General features: G+C 44.6%; 1 protein-coding gene across 16 annotated transcripts in view; it reads right to left on the bottom strand.

The window, feature by feature from the left end:
* The window catches only part of PRUNE2 (prune homolog 2 with BCH domain), a 537,643-nt gene that overhangs the window by 86,880 nt on the left and 426,281 nt on the right, over window positions 1–24,482 (bottom strand). For all 16 annotated transcript variants that reach the window (XM_074394644.1, XM_074394645.1, XM_074394643.1 and 13 more), the window contains 3 exons: window positions 21,295–21,453; window positions 12,214–18,808; window positions 10,804–11,569 (listed from right to left, as the gene is read on the bottom strand). In XM_074394644.1, coding sequence (XP_074250745.1) covers window positions 10,804–11,569; window positions 12,214–18,808; window positions 21,295–21,453 — 7,520 coding nt within the window. The remainder of the gene's footprint in view (window positions 1–10,803; window positions 11,570–12,213; window positions 18,809–21,294; window positions 21,454–24,482) is intronic.

Here is a 24,482-nt window from a genome sequence, read left to right as displayed (position 1 = left end):
AGGGGCACAGGGCAGCCATCTGGCTGGAAGTGGTCCCGGAAGCTGGACTCACACAGCAAGCTTACATAAGATCAAAGCATGTCAAGAGTTTAAATTAAAGAGGGGAGATTATGCCCCCTTCCCCTTTCATCCACATGGCCAGTACCCTGATCTCAGGCAGAGTCACACTTTAAATCATTTCTGCTAGGTAGGAGTCTAGTTTTGTTTTCTAGTTACCACATAGAAATTTAATAACTCTGTATTCCTGGCTGAAATTGACCAGGTGGTAATTTTTTTACTTCCTCATATAACTTACTCAGTGAAATATTGATAGCCTTTCAGTATTCTTGATTTTGAAAAGATAGAGGGAACAACATAAGCCCATTTTTGAGGATGACCTATTTCTGCAGCTTAAAACTCAGAAAGGTTTAAAGGTTACAAGATTCTTTAGGAAAACAGATGCGCTAGCTTCAATAGCAATTAGAAATAACATAAACAAATAAAAACGCCTCTCTACCAGGGCTGTCCTGCTTGTCAAATAACCCAAACAGACAGTATATTTCTCATTAGCCGATAGTCCCAAACAGTTTCAAATCTGTCACTTCCTTTGATTTTTCTCTCTCCATTTTTATCATAAAGGAAAACAAAATGATTATAGCTGTGCAAAGCCTGTTTCCCGATTACCTGAACGTCTAGAAAGGGGCGGAGATAGCATAAAGACCACAAGCCTTTCCAGGATGAGTGGATACAGATTAAAATGCAGCTGCCAGCTGTCAGTTGCAAGGGGCTGGGCAGAATTCGGCATCCTCTCATCCCCCTCCCCTTTCCCCCTCCAACTTCCCGGCAGCAATAGATTAGTCTTCAAGAACAATACTCTCCATTGCATTCTGTCCTTTCTGTACCCGATCTCCTAAAAGCTGCACCAGGACCCACCTACCTTCTGAGGATGAGAGGAGGCTTTCTAACAGCAGGGTGAAAAGGATGCAGGGCTACAGCTCTTCAGCATCTCTCTTCCGAGCAGTTAACTGGAAATACAGATTCGCCTCCATTTTCTGGTCACATGATCTCTGGCACATCTAAATAAGGATGATCACCTGCCTCCCAGATCTCCCCATGCAGCCGCTCTGGCTAGGGGACAGAGCTGGGCTGTACTGAGTTTCATTTGGAAATATAAGATACCCTTTCACCCCTGTTGTGGAGTAAAAATTGCCCTTTAATTTCTATGTCAATTGAGGAAAACTGCTGCTACTCCTGCTCCTGAGACTGTAGGTGAATGGGCTCAAAGCCCAAGTTATAAGGAATCTAGTTTTCCTGAAACCTCTTTAAAAACAAAAACAAAACAAAACAAAAACCCTGTAGTTTCACAGCACATTCCTATATAATGACATTGTAATTATTTTCATTGAATGAATGATGATGAAGATCACAATAAAATGGACTGTGGAAGCATAGCAGGCTTCATAAGGAAGTCCAGCTGAAGGTCCTAGAGAAAGTTAGGATGCTTATCTAAGATCAGTACAATTTCAGCAAATGGGAGACAAAGGGGTGTGGAGGTTAACCTGTGGACCCTGCAGTCAGAAGGCCAAGTTTGAACCTGATTTCTACCACTTATTAGCAAGTGTGGAAATTACTAAACCTCACGGCGCCTTAAGACTGCTCATTCACAGAATGGACTGTAGTCATGATGTTCCTTAAAAATTGTAAGAGAGCTGGGCATGGTGTTGCCTGTCTATAGTCCCGGCCCCTCGGGAGGCTGAGGCAGAAGAATCTTTAACCCAGGAGACAGAGGTTGCAGTGAGCCAAGATTGTGCCACTGCACTCCACATGGCAGCCTGGGCAACAGAATAAGACTCCGTCTCAGAGGAAAAAAAAAAAAAAAAAAGAGGTAAGGTCTGTAGAGAGTCATCTGGGTTAAAATAAACTCACAATACATGTTAGCTACTACTATTATTAATTCTAAAAATGCCAGCAGAAATACTGACACAGTTAATGCAAATAAAGTATTAATGAAATGTTTACAAAATAGACATGTTTATTGGTATGGTCTTCAAATCAGATAAACCAAAGACGACTTCTAGCAAAACGTCAATTTGGGAAATAACTAGAAATCCAATGTTACCATAATCTTTTTCTTTTCTTGATGGGAGGTGGGGTGGGGAGGGGATCATGGGAGAATAGGGGATGGGCAATTTTAGGTAATCTCCAATTGACCTAACTCTACTGGAGTGGTAAAGTTAATTACTCAGCAGAGGACCACCAGGGTAGGTACTTAAGAGATGTTGTTAGCTCCTGTTCTTTTGGGGGTTTTTTTGAGACAGAGTCTCACTCTGTCACCCAGGCTGGAGTGCAGTGGCGTGATCTCAGCTCACTGCAACCTCCACCTCCCAGGTTCAATCAATTCTCCTGCCTCAGCCTCCTGAGTAGCTGGGATTACAGGCACCTGCCACCACACAGCAACAATTTTTGTATTTTTAGTAGAGACGGGGTTTCACCATGTTGGCCAGGCTGGTTTCGAACTCCTAACCTCAGGTGATCCACCTACCCCAGCCTCCCAAAGTGCTGGGATTACAGGTGTAAGCCACCACGTCTGGCCTTAGCTCCTATTCTTACGGTAAGGAAGGGAGCAGAGGAGGAAGGTGCACATTTTATATCTTTATTTAAACTAAAAGCCTAAAAAATTCTTCATAATTATGAATAGTTGTGAAATAATTTCTCACGTGCCATGTATCTTTCAGTTATGGAGGAGACTGGGTGGGGCCCACAGGAAGGTATCACTTTGCAGGGTCACTGGCTGGCAGAAATTCAACAAAAGCATGGGTGAATTTCCCAAATCATCAGGGGAGAAAAGATAACTCTGGAGCTGGTTGTATCTTGGGACTGTATGCCCAGGGCGAAGGCTAAAAATGGGGATCCTGTCTTTATGAAGCGCTGGCTCATCACAAGGGGCTTCCTTCCCTACTTGGGAAAGGCAGCAACTGAAGGCTACAGAACAGACACTGTAACTAATTCTGTTTTATTTGTTTTGTTTTGAGACATTCTAGCTCTGTTGCCCAGGCTCGCCCAGGTTGGGAGTACAGTGGTGTCATCTCGGCTCACTGCAACCTTCGGCTTCCACGTTCAAATGATTCTCCAGCCCTCGCTCCCTGAGTAGATGGGATTACAGGTGTGTGTCACCATACTCAGTGAATGTTTATATTTTTAGTAGAAAAATGCTAAATATTGGCCAGGCTGGTCTTGAACTCCTGGCCTTAGGTGATCCTCCCATCTTGGTCTCCCAAAGTGCTGAGATTACAGGTGTGAGCCACCATGCCAAGCCTAATTCTGTTTTAAATAATAACAGCTGTTTTGGAAGTTAGCAGTTGGCCAAGCATGGTGATTAAGTTACTGTCGTCAGGCCAATATAGATACCTTAAAAACATTTCAAGTAACACTTCGTTAAATGGAAATGTGGGACATAGGTCATTATCAATAACACTCCCTTTTGTCTTGCAAGATGTTTTCCCAGATTGTGCCAGGGCAAAATACACCTGACTCACAGAATACTGGGCATTTGAGGAAATGTATTATTTTATTCATTATACAAAGGCAATTATGATTTTTTAAAAAAAGAACAGGAAGTACTGCTTTAAAAAAAAATAGGAAGTACTAAGACAGGCATGTAAATGTCAAATTCTCCAGTGGAGTTTTAGTTATTCTCTGAGAGCTAAATTAATACTTTTAAATTATTTAATAAATGGAAGTTTAAAAAATAAAAATAAAAAAGGTCTTCAAAGATTATATTGCCAACAGGTGCTTGAGTTGATGGTATAATAGATGACTAAATGAAACAATGTTCCTCTCTAAAAAGTTATCATTATTAGATATTTTTGACGTGGTCTCACTCATTCACTCAGGCTGGAGTGCAGTGATAGAATCTCGGCTCACTTCGACCTCCACTTCCTGGGTTCAAGTGATTCTCCTGCCTCAGCCTCCCAAGTAGCTGGGATTACAGGCACACACCACCATGCTTGGTTAGTTTTTGTATTTTTAGTAGAGACAGGGTTTCACCATGTTGGCCAGGCTGGTCTCAAACTCCTGACCTCAAGCGATCTGTCTGCCTCAGCCTCCCAAAATGCTCGGATTACAGGCGTGAGGCACCACACCCAGCCCCCACTAGGTTTTGACCAATGAGGACCCCTGTGGGAGATGAGGGGCAAGAATGAGCGGGAGTGCCTCTGGCTGGCCGTGTCCCTCACACTGGTCACTATGCCTTTCAGGGTGGCCCTTTCCACCTGAAATTGTCTTTCTGGGTTCTGGTCATCACTCTGACCCCACACTTGAGATCTAGGAAGAACAACAGCCGAGCTGCCCCTGTTCCTGGGTTACCGCACTATCCCCTGTGAGTTCTTCACACTTTGCCTCCATCTTTATAAATACTCTCTTTATTAAATCTCTCACATTTTCCTAATCTGAATGTGCCATCTCTTTCCTGCTGTGCCCCGATACAGTAATACACCCTGCTTTCAGAAGTCACGACTTCCTGTCTTCTTCAAATACCAGCCACTTGCACAGAGATTTCTTTTCTGTTTTTCCTGAAGGAAGCATTGCCACTAGTTGTGACGTTTCAAGTTTCCAGCTGGAGAAGTCCCGTGGGTTTTTCCCCAAACTGGAAGCCAGTACAACTACAAATGGGTTCCTTTGTGGGCGTTCCTCCCACAGGAAAACGGAGTTGCGCCGCCTCATCTTGGCTCCTGGGGCTCTCTCTGGCTGTAAAATCCCTCACCACCAAACACCACACCTATAAATATTTGGAAAACGTAAATGAACATTGAGGGGCTTTGATGCTCTCCCTTCCCTCTGTCCTCCAACCACTCGAGCTGGTCCCACACACCACAGATGGGGAGCAGCCCACTGACACAGCAGTAGCGCTCACAGATCCACTGTGCTAGCAAATATTTACTCAGGCATCAAAAAAGCCCAGTAGGTCACAAGACAGTCTGGGGAGTCAGGCGTGGTTTCTGGCTCAGTCAGTCTCAAAATAATCACACTGAGAACTTTGCTATTGCACTTTATGTGCCTTTCAGTGGGACGACGGGAGAATAGGAATGAAAACATCAACCTATAGAAGTAGCTTAAGAGAAATGCTGGTTTGCGCAGCTGTGTTTCATCGACGAGTCCTGGGCTAGACAGAGAAGACCTAAATTTAGATCCTAACCTCACCACTTTCTCATTTCTGGATGACATGAAGCAGTTCATGTGTTAAGTCGGTTTGCTCATCTGGCTAGGAAATGGGGGTAGGAACACTTGCCCTGTCTATCTCAAGTGTCATGTGGGTGGACCAAGGAAAATAATGCGTTTGTCAGTCTGGAAGCACTTACTACAACTGAAGGTCTGCTCTGGGTAGGGTGGGCCAGGAATGTAAAAGTGGGTGGAGGGCACGGAACAGAGAGAAGTCAAGAGAGAAAAGAAGGAAATGAAGGAAGGAGACTAAGTCCTGAATTAAACTGCAAATTTAAAGGACTTTTTTTTTTTTTTTTGAGAAAAAATTTTGTTTCTTTCACCCAGGCTAGAGTGCAGTGGCGCGATCTCGGCTCACTGCAACCTCCACCTCCCGCATTCAAGCAATTCTCCTGCCTCAGCCTCCCAAGTAGCTGGGACTACAGGCGCAGGCCACCATGCCTGGCTAATTTTTTATCTTTTTAGTAGAGACAGGGTTTTGCCATGCTGGCCAGGCTGCTCTTGAATTCCTGACCTCAGGTGATCCACCCGCCTCAGCCTCCCAAAGTCCTGAGATTATAGGCGTGAGCCACCACAATCAGCGGGACTTTTAATGATACTTAGCGCCACCAACTCGCCAACATACGACACCAATGGATCAAATATAATTACAAAAATCAGTGAACACAGACTCAGTGCTAAGTTTGTTCTTCCAGATTTAGTACAGGGTAACGCCCCAAAACGGTGAATAAACAAGCACGCACTGGAGTTTAGAGAGCATCAACTCACCTCTGGGAAAGGGCAAATATTCGGAATTGGGATACAGCTTGGTCCACCTGATGCTTCTCAGAGTTGCCACTACCCAATATTGAGAGAAAGAGTCAACTCAAATCTATTTCTTATTTTCAACAATCACGTGGATAAAAGGTCCATTGTACTAACTCCCCAAACATAAGTCATAGACAGAAAAAGCCTGATTTCACAAAAAACAAAAAGATCTCACAGTGTCACTCACAAGCAGAAAGATAAATTCTTTTCTACAGTATTATCAGATGGGGAAAAAGATGAAAAATTACTAATTTAAAAAGAAAGGATGCAGATGATCACCACAGAACTGAATACACTGTGTTTGAAGGTCATCTTTATTTCAGGGAATACTGAATACCTCACTTCACAGAGTTAGGAAATAAGATATGGTTTCACAAATATGAGGCTCAGGTTACGTCTAAATACTGTTTCCAGAGTACATGGGACAATGATTTCCTCTCTTCTCCTCCCCTCCTCCTCACCCCACCCCACGCCAGTCCCCCGTCCCCTCCCTCCATCCCCTACGGCTGCCTGTATCTCCAAAAGATTCATCAGTTAAGATCAGTTTTCTCAGTCTTCTTGAAAATGATTTTCTTTGATTCCTTTGCACATTATTTCTTTGCTCATATCTATGGAAAGCCAATATATTTGTATATTGTCACATTTTCATATAATTCAGATAGTGAGTTTTAAAATTTTAATGACTTAATTCATGTTTAACACACACATCAGGTTTTTTACTATAACCTGTGATAGTTAATGTTTACATTTCAACTTGGCTAGGCTATGGGGCCGTTATTTGGTCAGACACCAGTTTAGACGTTGTAAAGGTATCATTTAGATGCGATTAACACTGAAATTGGCAGACTTTGAGTAAAGCAAATTGCCCTCCATAATGTGAGGGGCCTTCGTCAATCAGATGAAGGTCTTCATAGCACAGTCTGAAGTTTCCTGAAGAAGAAGGAAATTCTCCTGAAGACTGCAACCCAGAAACCTGCCTGAGTTTCCAGCCCGCAGCCCTGCAGAACTCACACTCACGACTACAATACTGACTCTTGCTTAAGTTTCCCCGCTGCCAGCTTGCCCCACAGACTTCAGACTTGCCAGCCCCCATAATCGCATAAGCCAATTCCTTAAAATTCTCTCAGGAGCTAGCTAGATAGCAAGATGGAAATACAAATACAGATATCTCCTATTTGTTCTGTTTTTCTGGAAACACTAACATGTAACCAAATTACCCTTTCTTCACACATCATTCTCCTGAGCATGCTTTCTTGAAAATAAACAGCTAAGTGTTTCTTCCTTTTAAGAAAGGTCTGTGTGCTACAGATTACCCTGCAAATGTTCTTTGTGACCATGTAGGAAAGATCGGGCACATCCATCATGGTCTTGGGGAACTGGTATTTGATCCCCTGCTGGACAGTTCTATAGCTGGAGGGTGACCAAGGGGTTGGCAAAGGATCCTGGAAAGACTGATCCTACGGAACGTGAATGCAGTGCTGCACATCTCAAGGGAGACAGGTTATCTTTCAGCTCTTGTAACAAGTTTCGACAACGAGAGTCAGTAGGTGGCACATGAGGAGAAAAGGCATTTTTCTCATGCTTTCTCAGATTTGGAAAATGTGGCTTGCAGCTCTCAAAACAGTCTGGGAGCTGAGAGAAGATGAGGCTGAAGGAGGGGAGGGAAGAAGCTGATTTGCAGCTCGTGAGTCATATTGCACATACTATGAGCCTCTTTCTATTTAACAAGAGCCTTCCTTCGTTTTCTTTTTGCAGAAGGGTCTTGATTTTGGATATTCTGTTCTACGATCAGATTATGTGTCAGAAGCTGTTTCCAGGTTGTTGTTTGGGAAACTACGGCTGTCCCATTGTTTTGCTTCTGTGATTACCTTCCTGTCTCCATGGCTTCCTTCATTGTATTCATCCCAGTTCACTCAGCTAGCTTCTTACCCCTTTGCCTTTCCAAATTATGGCCTTCCCTTAATCACTGTTTTAAATGTACCTCTCAGAGCTGCACTATGAGTTGCGTGGGTCCTCGGCACTCTGCCTCCATAAGCCCCTTCTGTCATTAAAACTTTTTAAAAAATTTCTTTTACAACTGTGTTGGTATAAAGACAAATGCAATCCATGTGAAAGTATAATCATTTTTTCTTCAGACTGTAAAAGAAAATATTCTCATGGGCTCCTTAAAGTATCATGGGCCCTGGGCACTCCGTCTCCCTGTGTCTGATGGATTATAAGCTTTTCCTGCTGCCCGTTCCATAAAGGTGCCTGAAACTGATGTCTCTCCTCTTATTTCTTCACTCATATAATTCTTATCTCACAAGGTTGCCATTGTAAAGTGAAATAGTGCACAGAGTGCTTAGTACCTGCTCGGCAGCCAATGCCTGTAATTGGTGCCCATTTATATTTAAACTGACATCGGTTACGGACTCTCTTGACTTAAATATTACACTGCTATCTACCTTTTTACTTACATCTAACTCTTTAATTAAATTATAAACTCCTCAAGGGCTGACAGTATGTTTTAAACCAGTGGTTCTCAAGCTTTGGGGGTGCATTAGGAGCTGCTGAAGCTCAGCTGGCTGGGCCTCACCCCCAGAGTTCCTAATTTTGGAGGTCTGGGTTGGGGCAGATAATTTGCATTTCTAAGAAGTACTCGGGTGATATTGATGTGGTTGTTTTAGGACCCCACTTAGAGAACCACGGTTTTAGACAACTCTTTATGCTCCCAAAATCTGGCACAGAGGGAGACATTCAAATACATTCAGAGTCAATTATTTATGCAAAAGATAATACACATGCCAGAAGGAAAATCTTCCCCAACCCCATTGTGAGAAAAGTTTCAGTAGGACGAAAGCTGAGCAGAAAGAGATGAGCAAAGAAATCTTGTTGAAAGAAAAGATGCTGGTGGCACAATTGAACACTGACTATCATCTGTTGGGTTTCAGGGCATGCGCAAAACGCAGACAAGAAGCCAAACAATAGCTCAGCCAACTCCTGACTGCCTGAGTTCTGAGCTCAATCTATAACAATGCCAGCAGGGCTGCTGGGATCCATCTGCTACTCTCTTTCTGATAACGGATCTGGGGGTCTCTCTGGAAGAAAAGAGCTTGATGGAAAGAAAGAAGGATTAGGCCAGCTGACAATGTCTGAATTTATGAAGCTGCCCTGGAATATGGTAGAGCTTTTAACCCTTTCTGGCACTTTGCTAACCCTCAACATACCCCAGCTACTCTTTCCATTGGTCTTGTTCCTTTCATCAAGAAATGTAATTTGTGAATGCCAAAGCTCTCCTGGACACATTCTATTTCCACACAAATTAAGTTCCCAGAATTTAATACCGCAGGAAGGCTTGAGATCTTTCAGCCCAACTCACTAATTTTATGGATGAGAAAACCTAAGCCTGAGGTTAATCCTAAAATATATCATCAGTCACGGTAGGGCCAGGCTGGAATCCAGATTCCCTGACTCACCGTGGGTATGTGGTGGGCATAGTCCTTTATATTCCCAAGCTAAATAGGGGAAAAATATATATATTTTTTCACTTAAAAAAATTTTTTTTGAGACGGAGTCTGGCTCTGTTGCCCAGGCTGGAGTGCAGTGGCACGATCTTGGCTCACTCACTGCAACCTCTACCTCTCAGGTTCAAAGGATTCTCCTGTCTCAGCCTCCTAAGTAGCTGGGATTGCAGGCATGTACCACCATCTTTGGCTAATTTTGGTATTTTTAGTAGAGATGGGGTTTCACCACGTTGATCAGGTTGGTCTCGAACTCCTGATCTCAAGTGATCCATTCACCTTGGCCTCCCAAGGGGCTAGGATTACAGGCGTGAGCCACCACACCCAGCTGTTATCTTTTCTCTGCTGCATTTTAAAAAGGAAACATGACTTTCCCCTTTACTTAAGTTACTTTTCACAATTCGTTCTTTGTCCCCGGAAGTAGGAGGACTTCATAAAGGCAAATGAAGAGAAATGAAGAATGCTAAACAGTTTCAGCAGAGACTGGAAGCTTGAGGCAGTGATGACATCCTGTTCCCTTCTATATGCCCATTGGCTACCCAGAACCATGGCACAGAGCAAACTCTCAAAAACCAGATGGTGAATGAATGAATGGATCTGTGAATGAATGAACAAATCACTGATTTGATTACAGTTTGCCAATATTTCTGTCAATTAGGGAATGAATGTTTTACACTAAGATATGGAGACTGCTGTGGAGTCTGTCTTCATCAGTAAGTTAGGTGCTTACATAAAACCAGAAAATGCCTTTTCCGTATGCTAAGCAGTGAGCCAACTGATAAAGTACAGGCTTTGGAGGAGGCAAGCTTTGAATCTCATAGTGTTCACTCTGGTTACTTAAATCGAGGCAAGTTATAGAACCTTTCTGAGCCTTGAATCCCTACTCCACCCCACCCCTTCCGTTCCCCCCACCAGCCTGTTAGGATTAAATGAGATAATGTATGCAAACTGCCTCACACATAGGAGGTGCTGGTTAAATGTTAGTGTTACTCTCTTGTATTTCCAACTGCCTAAGAGTCATGCAGGTATTCAAGTAGGTGGTGTGGTAGTTGGGAGGTAGGTATCAGACTCTGAATGAAAACTGAAGGGGCTTTTTGGCTGCAAATGTACACAAATCATCATTATGGTTATAGTTATCTAGTAGCCACTTTTACTGATGGTGTGCCTTGCATTAAATATAAGCAAAGCTGCTATCATCCAGGTATTCTTCATATTCCAAAACCTCTAACCATTTCCCGGGTTTCTAAATAAAATCCTTCTCAGGAAAAAAAGAAACTAATCAATCTAGCTTTTTGCTTACCCTTTTGGTCTTGGTTTCCTGGTTCTGTGCTCAAGGAACTCTGTCTCCTCCTCCATTTCCATGTGAGGGATCATGTTTTTCTGAGCAGGCTGTGGTGAAAGCATTTCCCATTCATTGTCATGGGTGACAGCCTGCAACATAACTGCATCCGGGCCAGCCCTGCCTCGGCTCTTGTTCTTCTGTGATTGGCTGACTGGACCAGAGGCTTCCTCTAGTGCTAAAGATTCTGCAAGCTTCATTTCTTCCAGAACCTGCAGCTGGGGACCCTCGCCCAAGCTGAGATCAGAGAATGGCTCCGCAGTCTTGCCAAACCACCCAGGCCCTGAGTCCCTGGCATCCAGTGATGGATCACCAACCTCACCATGGCCCAAGAGCATCCAACTCTGGTCTTGCACAGGGCTTTCAAGAGACGATCTCTTGCCATCTTTAGAAGACATTCTCTCTGCACAGAGACCTTTTCTTTCATTTAAGGAGACAGGCGGACACATGTCTGGGAAGCTTGCTGACTGAGTTCCTGGCAGCCCTGTTTCTTTGGAACCTACGTGCGATTCTTCTAATTCAGCCATGCTTTCTCTTTCTTCACACACCTCTGGCTTTGAGTGTGAATTTTCTTCATGGTTTATAAGTATGTAATCCGTGTGTAATGCATGATGATCTTTATTCCTCTCTGTGCATCTTTCTTCCTTGTATTCTGATTGTATCTGCTCAGGCTCTTTGGTAGGAATTATTTTTTCTTCTTCCAATTCTGATATTTCCTTGCCGGCACCTAGAAGTGGAAGTTGAAAGTGAGAAGAGGAGAACAAGGTTTAATTAACACATTATGTGATTTGTGATCCTTGCAAATGATCATCTAAAAGAGGTAACTTAATATTTTTATTTATTTGTGTTTTGAGGCAGAGTCCTGCTCTGTCACCCAGGCTGGAGTGTAATGGCATGATCTTGGCTCATTGCAACCTCCGCCTCCTGTGTTCCAGTGATTGTCCTGCCTCAGCCTCCTGAGTAGCTGGGATTACAGGCACCTGCCACCATGCCCAGCTAATTTTTGTATTTTTAGTAGAGACGGTTTTTCACCAGGCTGGCCAGACTGGTCTTTAACACCTGACCTTAGGTGATCCGCCCACCTCAGCCTCCCAAAATGCTGGGATTACAGGTATGAGCTACTAGCATGTGCCCAGCTAGAACATATTTATATTTTGTAGTCATTTGATTTTCTCGTGCCCTATCAGGGATAGGTATTACATATGTGTTAGATTTTACCGCTGTTATACAGGACTTGATGAGGCATGCCTCGCAAATGTAGTTAGTTCTGCTCTACCCTCATTGGTAGAAAGAGTGTGTGTTACAAATATGCACTAGTTTAACCAACGCAGCAGTTTCTTAGAGGTGGAAAAAAAGGGGACTCTTTCTTACCATTTGGTGGTCCTATGTCTCCACCTGCTGGTGAGTCAGAATCATCTGTTTCTACTTCCCAGTCGATGTTTGATGGAGACAAAATCTCGGAGCCTGTTCCTATAGGCAAAGAAATGGACTCAGGGTCTTCGTGAATATGCAGCACAACCAGCTGGGATTCAGGCAGGCTAGTTTTGGTCTCAGCCTGCTTTCCCTCACTTCTTTGATCAGGGAGTGCAGAAAGCACTATCTCTGTTGCTCTGCATCCCAGAGACTCATCCTCTGAAGACTCAGCTTCCTCTACTGTTTCAACACCCCGAGCAGGTTCTGTGAGATGGGACAAATCAAAGGGAGGTGTGTATGGCACCAGCGACTGCTTCAGAGAATCTTCCTCCAAAGGAGGGTCACCACCATACAGGAAGTGTTCAGGCTCTCTCAGTAAATCTTCATCGATATTCTGGCCCATCATATCGTATTCAAAATCACCCCATGAGGCTTCGGATGAGCAGATATCTTGCTTCCCTAAGTCCCCATCAACTGGTGTTTCGGGATGGCCTTCAGATAATGTCAGTTTGCTCATGTCATCTATTGTTCCCGTGGATGTGTTGAGACCCGAGGCATCGCTGAAACTGTGGTCAAAGGCAGTTTCGCTTATATCTAGACAAGTGTCTGAGGCTAGCAAAGCATCAGGGACCATGGCAGGATTCTCTGTGGCTAAATGTGGCTCATCATCAAACAAAGCTCTCACACCAGGCTGACTTTCAGGAGAAAAGCTGTCTGATATCCAAGAACTGTCACCTTCTGGAGTTGGCCCTTGGTGAGTTACAAAAATGCTGGTGGCCACTTTTTCAATCCTTGAGATTGTTCTGTCAACTGGTTCCAAAATTGGTGCCATATCTGGGCTGCCTCCTTTTTCTGATGTGTGTAAACCTGTATTATCATCCCGATTTATTTCAGAAGGTTCAGGTGAACCTTTATGAGAGGCAGGCTGAGAGGAGCCCTTAATGTCTGCTTGACTGCCGATAGGAGGCAGAGGGATTGCATTTTCAGAACTGAGTTCTGCACCGGATGGGAAAAACTCCCGTCCAGCCTCATGACTGGGTTCTTCATCCATCTCTGGCTCAGTGAGACAAAGCTCACTGGATTCCACTTCAGGCCCCATGCAAGCACTGAGATGCTTCTCAGTCTCTTGCTTCACTTCAGAATTGTGACATATATCAGGGCTGTTGGAAGCCTGAGAATTGCTGTCACGGTGGCAGTGCGTCAGGATGTCAGGATTCTCACCATCTGCTTTCAAACTGAAGGGCTTCTTAGCATCCATCCATAAGTCAGGTGCCGCAGAGGCCAGCTGCCCACCCTCTTGAAAGTTGCCATGTAAAATATCTGGCACAAAGGTCCCTCGGGAGTCCTCACTCGGGGTAGAGCCATCCCATTCGGAGCCTGACTTCATTATCAGCTGGGTGGGAGAAATGGAAGCAGGGAAATTTTCTGTGGCAATGCTCGAATTTGTCATCACATCTAGGTGTGATTTTTCTTGTTTCCACTGATTTGTTTCTTGACATTCACTAGTTGAAACGTTAGATGTAACACAACCATTTTCCTCTGTGTGAGTAAAGGCTGCATCTGGCTGATCACAGACCGAAAGCATGGTGGCCTGACACTGCTCTTGGGTAGGTGTTGCAGAAGTCAGTTCATCAGCAGCAGCAGACACAAAGGGTTGCTCTCTTGAGTCCTTTTCTTTGATTTGGTCCAGTGTTACAAGCTGGCTAAACTTGTCGGCATCTGGGTCTGGCTGCCTTGGTTGAATGTTCCAGAGTTGCTCATGGGAGTTCTTCCCATTATCTTCCAGAAAGGATGACTGATGGTTGTCACTGAAAGGATTAGTATAGCGTGTTTCCACAGGCTCACTGTCACCCTGAACCGGTATTCCCCAGGGACCAGCATTTTGGTATACTGAAGAATTTATCTCCAACACGCCACTGGAGTCAGACAGCTCCCCTTCGAATGGACTCTCAATTAGTCTCCCTTCCTGGGGTGAAGCATTCCACCACTCACTGCTATCAGCTGAAAAGCCGAGCATTTCCAGCTGAGAATTATCTTCGTTCTTTGGTTCAGCTTTGGGAGCTCCTTGCCACAGAACATCTCCCGTCTTCCCTGTTTCTGGAGAAGCTCTCCTCTCCTCCACTGCTATAATCTGTACTTCAGTCTCCGTTAAAGGTGAGAAATTCCAGTGATCAGGGCGGCTTTGTTGGTTGTCACAGAATGAGTTTGCCTTGTTCTCATTATCTGCTGGCTCTGAGCTGCCTAGGTGGTCAGAAATATTTTCAGACTCAGGATTGGCTGTGACCAAGAACTTATTAGATTCATTCAACGAATGCCAAGCTCTGGATTCATCCTGAGCAACGTGGCAGCTGGCCAAACGGATCTCTTCCTCTGCTGACTCTTCACCACCAACACTCTCATCGTCAGACCCTGAGCTTGTTGAAATGACCCTGGCATCCTCTGGCTGCACAGTTTCAGGAAGCTTGTGTTCATTTTTCTCCTGGTAGTTAATGATTAGACTGCTTTCCTGGTGTGTCCCTGAATGTTCAAAATATTTGCCTGTTTCAGGACTGGATAAAGAAGAAAAGGAATCACCATCAACTGAGTCATTCCAGATCTCTAAAAATGTAGGAGCTTTGTGATCAAAGCTCTTTTCAAACTCATTTATTCTGTTTTCCTCGAAATCCTTCATTTCAGTGACTATTTCTACTTGGACATCGGTGGTAACTGGCTCAGATTCTTGGCGATGCTGGTCATGCCAATTGTCTTGGTTCTCTTCCTGATACCCAGAACTGGGTTGTTGGCCCCAGGAAGACAGTGCAACTGAAGAATCATTTAACTCAGGACTCGATGCACTTGAATGAGTATACTCACTAGAAATAGTATCTGTGTCAAAATTTCCAGATGAACCAGCTCCTGCAAGGCTATTTTCAGTCCCCTTAACATCAAGAGTTTCAGTCCCCTTAACATCAGAACTTGTGCAGCTGACAGACACGTCACTGTCTACAGGGCCATCCCCAAAGTCAAGGCTTCGGGGAACTTTGTGAGGTGGCCCTCTACCCAGGGTCTCTGGCTCTAGAATGTGACACTCCTCTGTTTTCTCAAGATCCTTCTCAGGAACAGATACATATTTTGTGAAATCCATCCCATCTGAAGTCATCTCAATAGTTTCACCTGAATTTCTATGACTCATGAGGTGATTTTCATAGTTATCTTTTGGCTGCAGGTTATCTGCGGACATCGCTGTTTGCACATCACAGGAGTCTAGACTGTAAGGCCCCTTCTCATCCTCCAAAACTTCCCCTGGTTCCTCGGTTTGAGGACTGGAAGTGACCGCAAGGGAGCTGATTTTGCCTGATTTAACGCAGATTTCTTCATGTTCAGATGCAGCCAGAGAAGACAGTTCCTGGTCACTCTGCCCTTTTTCAGGAATCCCTGGGGCAGTCTCTACACCAGAGGCGATCACCTCCTCTTCATCAAGGTGCCCCCTGTCAGTGGCTCCCAGGGCTGCCTTCCTAGTTTCACTTTGTCCATCGCTATGACCTTTCCATAGATCTGGGTGTGCAAAATGGCCTGGATTCTCAAGCCTAGTCACCAAGGATGCTGCATCACTTTGCAGGGTTTCCCTCTCTGTGTCCTGATCGTCAAGATGAGATACAGGAGCCCCTGACTCACTGGTTCCAGAGGTTACTGGCGCATCTGGGGAATGAGTGTCCTTAACATTTGCTGAATGGCTGGGGATTTCAGGAGGCAATTTACTTTGCTGTGAATCTGTGATATGTGACGAGCCTGGTAACATGAACGATGACATGTCTTTATCTCTCATGACAGAATCCCAAATACTGTTTGCAATTAACTGCCCACTTTTCTCATTCAGTGTGTGGTGTTCACTGGGAGCACTGTCCTTGGTGTGCTCATCAGAGGCAGGGAGCTCCCAATCTACCTGATTTGCTTCCTGATACTCCAAGCCCCAGGGTTCCAGCTGTCTCACCGTAAATCGGGTTTCTGGCTCAGTACTTTCAGCCATGTATCCCTCTGTTTGACCGTCACTGGGGATTGCCACACCCCCGCTGCAGTCATCCCAGTCCAAATCATTATCCATATCCGAGATCGTTGCAGTAGACTGAGTATCCTCCAAAATCACTCTGTTCCATACATCGAGGTTGTCAGGGGCCGTCTGCTGGGAGTTGGTGTGCAAAAGCGTGAGTTGTCGGTTTGTTTCATTGTACAGTTGCATCATGCTGGGGTCATCGTAACTCGACTGGCTGCTTTCCCCCATGTCATCCTCCACGGAGACATTCTTACCATCTGTGTGCTCTGTCTTGAGTTCATTTTTATCCAGGTCATGAGTGGCATTTGTTTCAGAACTGTTATCTGTATGAGGTGAAGTCCACATGTCTAGGTTCCCAGGACCTGAAGTGATTCGATTTCCAGGTGGCTGCTGCTGTGACTGAGGAGGAATTTCAGGCTCCTCTGCAGTGGAGTCACCATTTTTTGACTCAAAGCCTTCCTCTTTAGCAAATGGCTTGTGTTCAGCTTCTTTTTCATCTCCAGCAAATGTTGGTGATGTGTAAGAGTCTGAGGTGGAGTAATTGGTATCTAAAGGGGAAGGCACGGAATCTTCTCCTATATTGGATGCACTGTAATCGGAACATTTGTAAGATAAGAAGGAATCTTCCCAAGGAGCTAGGACATCTGACCCTCCTTTCTTCATATTCTCCTCAAACAGGTTCCAGGAATCTACCTTTTCATATACCTTGCCTCTAGTTTTAGGATCCACTAAGCCATTCTGATCCTCTTTTGGTGGCTTAGAATTAATCCATGGGTGATCCAGATCAGAACCGGGATTGCCAGGTGCAAAGATAAGATCCCTGGAGTCATTGTTCCTCTTGGCCCAGATTTCTGGAGCTGCTTCATCATTTATCTCACTGGGTGAATTGTCCAGTAGTTCTGAAGAAGAAAAGGCAAAGCCGCTTTTTGCCATGGCCCACTCATTCGGGTCCCTAACAGAAGGTGTCTCGCCACTCGCTGGGTGCAAATTCCAGGTATTTTTTAAAGCTTCGGCATGATCTTCTTTACCAAACGCACTCCACGGTGGGAATGGCGCCGCAGCCACTGCTTCGCCATCATCTGTAGGATTTCCCCAGGGCTCCGGCATCGCTGTGGGAGAGCGACCAGAGTGCCACAAGGAAGCAAAGTCTTCTATCAGGTGGTTTGTTCCTTGGGGAGATGTATTTGGCAAAGGTGATTTCTCCATGGGCAGGTTCTGGAATGGCAAGCTTTTCTCATTTTGGTCTTGAATATCATTGCTGTCCAGTTCAGGCTGACCAAATTCAGACTCCCAGGGACCTGACTTTCTGAATTCCAGACTGTTTGGTTGAAATACAGAATCTGAGGCTCTCCTATCAATGGAGCTTGTCTTATGCTTTTTCCATGATTCAGGGCTCTGGAAAAGAGATTCCTGTTCACTGGAACTCCACGCATCTGCAATATTTTTGGAGTCAATTTCCAAACCACCCCACCAGCTGCTGCACCGTGCATGGATCTGAGGTGGCCCCACGTGACCTGTGTCAGTTGCTTCTTGGGTCATATCTTCTGTATAGAGTGAGGCTGCTCCTTCAGTGGATGGTGAGCTTTCTACTAGACTATTCATGGGTGTTGGTGGGATTCTCTTTCCAGTGTTTTTTAGCCTTTCTGGGGAAGGGGATTCATCTCCCACAAAATCTGTCAGGCTCAAATTTCTTTCAGAGTTATCTCTGGGACTTTCTTGTCTCTCGACAAACTCCTCATCATATTCCACAAAGCTATCTTTGCCAGCCCCTGACAAAAGTGAACTGGATGAATAATTAGACACGGTGGTTCCCATCCCATCAAGTCCTTCAGGCCCAGCAGGGAGCTGTCCTTCTGACAGGTCGCTGTTGGGGAAGAAGTCGTCTGCTGGGGAGTAATCTGCAGAATGAGAAGATTGCTGGGACTGTCCAGAAGCCATGGGTGCCGGGTCGAAGTGGAAGAGGTCAAAGTGTTCACCATGTTCTCCAGACCACGCGTGTTCCTCCGCAACTGCCCCTTCAGGGATGGGGCTGTAGGAGTCAAGCCCTGGGAGGAGGCTGTGGTGAGGCCCAGCACCTTCTCCCACGGGGCTGTCATCACTGAGGAAAACGGAGCTCTCCTTGGATGAGCGGCTGCTCCTAATGGTGGCCAGTCCGCTGTCTGGACTAACAAGGTCTATGCTGGCATCCACCTGAGCCTGGTTAGAACCATTGAGATCTGGAGGGTTCTCTATGAAATTCACAGAGCTGGGTTGTGGCTCTATGTCAGAACCATACAATTCCATAATCCCGGAAGACCCCTGGGAGAGGGGGGCACTGCCTGCCACAGCTTCTGTTGAGGACGTCCGGCTATTGGAGACCATCTCTGGACACCTCCTGTTGATGACTTCCTTGACAACAAGAACCACCTGATCACAAGTCACCGAAGGGTCCTCTTGTTGGTACACCAGGATCTCATCACAGCCACAGTCAAAGGGCTCCAGTTCTAAGCAAGGGTTCTGACACTCTTCCAGTTCACAGCAAATCTGTCAGAAGGCACAGGAATTTGGGTCATCACTCAGGTACTGTCACACTTTGTAATATTTCTCTTTTAACTTTTAAAATGTAAAATTAATCTGTGTTCATCTGTCGTGAAAGAAGATCTCAAACTTGAAAAGTTCTCATTACTATTCTACCAACCCTTTCTCCAATACTATCAAACTGTCTCTCTGTTTAATTCAAAATCAGCTGCTCGATTTTGATGGCTCCTCAATGTTGTGGCTAAAGAGGTTTAAACCATTTAACTTCTTACCTAACTGTACCATCATGCCATCTTCCAACGGGAATACAACTCGAGTTGCAAAAAAGCAGAAATAATGCTTGTTGCTGACAGCTATAGGAAAAGTGTTAGAATAAGGGGAATTCTCAGGAGGCAGGCTCTCATTTGGGAGCAGGCGGCCAGGGTTGCTTGAACCTCCGATACCCTCAGAATGCAAAAGAAAGGGTACGAAAGACAGAGATGCTCCCAGGAGCTGGCCTTTCCGAACAGCACTCAGGACCCCTCTGTCCCTTTCACCCCAGGAAACGGAGGCATGAAGCCCGAAACAGAAAAAGCCAACCTGGGAGGCAAGGGGACACTGATGGAAGGTCAGTATGAGGCCAGAACTGGGCTGCAGCTTTCTGATTTTTAGGGAATGTCAGGAGTATTTTGTTACGCTGGGCCTCTGAAGGGACCCCACAGGATCAGCAGAGGTAAAATTAACAATGATAATGGCCAGGCACGGTGGCTCAAGCCTGTAATCCTAGCACTTTGGGAGGCAGGTGGATCATGAGGTCAAGAGATCGAGACCATCCTGGTCAACATGGTGAAACCCCGTCTCTACTAAAATACAAAAAATTAGCTGGGCATGGTGGCACGTGCCTGTAATCCCAGCTACTCAGGAGGCTGAGGCAGGAGAATTGCCTGAAACCAGTAGGCGGAGGTTGCGGTGAGCCGAGATCGCGCCATTGCACTCCAGCCTGGGTAACAAGAGCGAAACTCCGTCTCAAAAAAAAAAAAAAACAACGATAATAACAACCACCACTGCTACCACCATGGAGCTCACATAGTAGTAATAATAATTAACATTTATTGAGTGCTTTCATATGCCAGGCATGGTTCTCAGGGTTTGTATTATTATCTCTTTTAATCATCACAGTAATTCCACAAGGTAGGAACTTATTTTATTCCCATTTTACTCATAAGGAAATGAAGACACAGGAAGATTAAATAACTTGTCCAGCAACACACAGCTAACCCGTGCTGGAGCCTGAGTTCTGCACCCGGCAGTCTAGCTGCAAAGGCTGACTCAGCCAGCGGTGTGACCACACACACACACAGAGGGACTCCCTAGGCCAGAGCCGGGACTCTGTGGCTTAATATTCCAGGGACCCACCTCTGGTGATTGCTAGGGTGGGGAGGCTGGGTGGGAAGAAGAGAGGAGGACTGGGGTCAGCTCAAAGGCTTTTAACTCCGTCATCTGCTCGTGTGCTTTGTTTCCAATGAACCTGTTTTCAGATTGGTTTGAAAAAGAGTCGACTGCTAAACGTGATTTGAAAACCGCCCTATTGGAGGCTTCGGAGGCCTAAATCCCGTCCCTGGAAGCCAGTGACCGAGGATGAAGTTCAGCTTTGAAACCAAATGCAGAGGAAAGCGTTGAAAAAGCCACAGGCTAGTGATGCCGGGCAGAGGAGGAGATGCTCTTTCACATTCAGATTTGAGAAAGCCCGAGAGTAGCCACAGGCATGTGTTAGGAGAGCGAGAGCTACCATGGAGCTCTTGGGGAGAGAAAGGAAGATGTAGAAAAGAAAGGGGCAGAGACTGTGCCTCTCGCCGCCCATGGATACATGAGGCATTGAATCCATTAGTGAGGAAAAATGTGCCATGAAGCGTCCTGTGCCCGTGTGGCTCCGATTATAATGAATCATGTATGTTCTTATATTAGTTATTAAGTACACCTGGCTTGGTATATCCAATGGCCTACTCTGGTTAATTTTATCTAATTCTTTCTAATTTCCTAGGCTTTGGGTTAGAAGACTTCGCTATCGACCTGGAAGGTAATTGATTACCTAGTCAGAGTTCTGGTACCTAGAGACAAACTAACTGATTAAAGCATCAGATCACCAGCTCTTAAACACTGGGCACCAAATGGGGACTTTTGGTTAAAGGCTAAAGGCTAAACCTTGTTAGTTATGATCAGGGAGCAAACCTAGATGAAAACAGCACCCCAGGGAGGCCTTACCCTTTTTGGGGTGAGACAGATCTCATGTTTTGCACTATGGATTCAGTCAAGAAGAGAGATGCTTTTAGGGCTTTCTTAAAAGGCCAAATGTACAAAATACCCCCAACATTTCCTAAAACTCAAACCTCTAGGACTCTCTCTTGGGCTACTTGCTCGCAAGCCACCAATCTCTTCTGTCGTGTACTGTGTGTTCTGAGACCCAGCAGGTTAGGGCGCAGGGAAACGTGCCCGGGGTCAAGGGAGGGGCTCACCTGACTGCACAGCTCCAGGTTTTCTGAGTACACAGCAATCTGTCGTCTCGGCTGCTGCTCCTCTGACAGATAGCTGGTGAACAGGATGAGGACATCAAAACCAAACTTGTCTGTAAATGCTTTCAAGTCACTGGTAATATTGCTGTGAAACAGACAATTCTGAAACAACAACAAGAATTTGACATTAATGTCAGACTGCCCAGTTGTGGGGAGTTGTGCCACAAATTTGTCCAGTCTTATGAGGTATTTAGGACACATATTTATTACTTAAGGCAGGTTTGCTTTGAGAAAGAGTAGAAACTTTCACGCTAAGATTTTAAATACACTTTGCTTGTTTATTTGCCCAAACTATGTAAGAAAGGAGTTTTTGCCATTATTAAGAATAGTTTAGACAAAGAACAAATATCCTAAACATTTTTTTTCTAAAATATTTATTCAGATACTTAATTTTCAAATCCTGTTTTTCCTCTTTATTGCTTTTAGGATCTATAGGAATATCTGCTATTGTTACAATTTATCACAAGAAAAACAGAAGGAAGCCTCCAGGCGTGGTGACTCATGCCTTTAATCCCAGCACTTTGGGAGGCCAAGGTGGGCATATCACCTGAGGCCAGGAGTTCAAGACCAGCCTGACCAACATGGAGAAACCTTGTCTCTACTAAAAATACAAAATTAGCCAGGTGTGGTGGTGCAGGCCTATAATCCCAGCTACTCGGGAGGCTAAGGGAGGAGAATTGCTTGAACCTGGGAGGCGGAGGTTGTGGTGAGCTGAGATCACGCCATTGTACTCCAGCAACAAGAACAAAAGTCCATCTCAAAAACAAAAACAAAAACCCAAAAAACGAAAGAAAAGAAAAATAGGAGGAAGTTCCTATTCCTTCCTGTAATTTTTTTTCTAATGATTATTATTAGCTCCAAGCAGAAATTCCTCAGAATGAACATAGCTGAGTTTACTAGGTGATTTTTATTTCATTTTAGAATTCTGAGAGATTTTTTAAAGACCTGTGATGTCAGATTTGCTTGTTGTATGTGGCAGCTGTGGAGAAATGAATAACTACAGAAAGGGATCCCAGTATCTCAGAATCCCAGATGTGGCTTACATTTGCAAAAGATGTTCTGGCCACTTCAAGTTTTATTTACTTTTATGTATGTATGTATTTTTGAGACAGGGTCTCATCTGTCACCAAGGCTGGAGTGCTATGGTGTGATATTGGCTCACTGCAACCTATGCCTCCCGGTCTTAAGCAATCCTCCCACCTCAGCCTCCCAAGTAGCTGGGACTACAGGTGTGCATCACCATGCCCAGCTAATTTTTTGTATTTTTTGTAGGCACGAGGTTTTGCCATTTGGCCCAGGCTGGTCTCAAACTCCTGGGGTCAAGTGATCTGCTAGCTTCGTCCTCCCAAGTACTGGGCTTACAGACCTAAGCCACCACACCTGGTCGATCTTCAAGTTTTCTTAATTACAATGAGAGCCCCTTTGTCTGCATCGATATCTCTCTTGCTTAAATAAGTACAGTGAAGAACATACGCTAGCCCCTAACATAATGCCTGCCATATACTAGTTGTTTGAGAAAGGTTTGTTGGATGACTGGAGAGACAGGTACACAAAATCAACCCGTGCTACATAATCCATAATCTTCATAGTCCACATACATGTCTATCCTAGCACATATACGATCATACTACATCATTCATCAGCTGACCGTCTATTGTGTCACTCAATAAAAAACACCATGATGTGCACTCAAGGGATTTAAAGAATTCTGTTGATTTTTTCTGATTATAATCGCAATCAGAATTATGCCTGCCACTGGTAAGATACTAAAACAACACAGAAATGTGTACCACAGAAAGTGGAAGTGCCACACACATCTCCTAAGCCAGCCACTGTGAAGATGTGGACAGCGCAGTGTAGAGAGTTGCAGACTTCCCCAGGCCCACGTTCATGTCTATGTGGTAGTCCTTTGAAACTGTGGACTGGGTATCTGTAGCTTAGACCATTTACCAGTCACTTCAAATATCCATCATACCCATACTCTGTAATTCTGCTGAGTTGAATCTCAAGGTCTGTGAGGCCCTGAACAGGACACACAAGACCCTAGATAGGCAAGCGGGCAGGCCCCGCCAATCACTGGCTTCCACGTTTCGAGGAGGCTTTGCTGTCTACCATGAGGCAGCCACTCTCATCTGGCACCTTACCAGGCTATTTTCCCTTTTCACGTTGCAAGGAATTGCACGTGCGAATCTGCAAAGGTCTCAGGACCTATTCTCGTGCCAATAAACATCAAGGATCTATTGTAATGACATTTATGATCAAATGCATCATATGCCTTTAGAACATATGCTTTTGGAAGTGTGTATTCCAAAGTGTGTACTGTCAGCTTTCATGCTTTTTAAAAATTTATTTTCCAACTGGCATAATAATAGTCTTTAAGTAGATTTTTTAAAAACTAATTTGGCCAGACGCAATGGCTGACACCTGTAACTGAAGTACTTTGGGAGGATGAGGCAGGTGGATCACCTGAGGTCAGGAGTTCAAGACCAGTCTGGCCAACCTGGTGAAACCCTGTCTCTACTAAAAACACAAAAATTAACTGGGCATGGTGGTGGGTGCCTGTATTCCTAGTTACTCGGGAGGCTAAGGCAGAACTACTTGAATTCTGGAGGCAGAGGCTGCAGTGAGCTGAGATCGTGCGATTGCACCCCAGCCTGGGAGACAGACGGAGACTTCGTCTCAAAAGAAGAAGAAAAAAAAAAAGAAAGAAAGAAAAAAGAAAACACAGAAAAAAAAATTTATCTACCCACATAGAGGTAGACATCAAATATTCAGGATTTTTTTTATAATCAAAACCCATACAGTTTTCAAGTATGTTCAAGATATAAAATTATTTCAAACCATCATTGAGGATGAATCAAGAACCTCAGTGCTAAACTTGTTGCCATTATAAATTCTAAAAGATATAGCCCTGAAGAAAAAACAAAAACAGGCTACAACTAACGGCATCTTATTTCCAGTAACTGAAGGCTTCAGCACAATAAGGCTTACAGTTTTATTTCCAAATATTTTTTCACTATGTATATAAAGGCTTCCAAATACATTTATAAACCCTCAAAAGAAGAAACACATTTCTAAGAGATTTTTACATATAACAATTCTCACTACATTTGGCTGGGTCACTAAAACAG

The sequence above is a fragment of the Saimiri boliviensis genome, chromosome 2 (genome assembly GCF_048565385.1).
Source record: "Saimiri boliviensis isolate mSaiBol1 chromosome 2, mSaiBol1.pri, whole genome shotgun sequence".
Classification (NCBI taxonomy): Eukaryota; Metazoa; Chordata; class Mammalia; order Primates; family Cebidae; genus Saimiri; species Saimiri boliviensis.
This window is presented reverse-complemented; position numbering and strand designations above follow the sequence as displayed.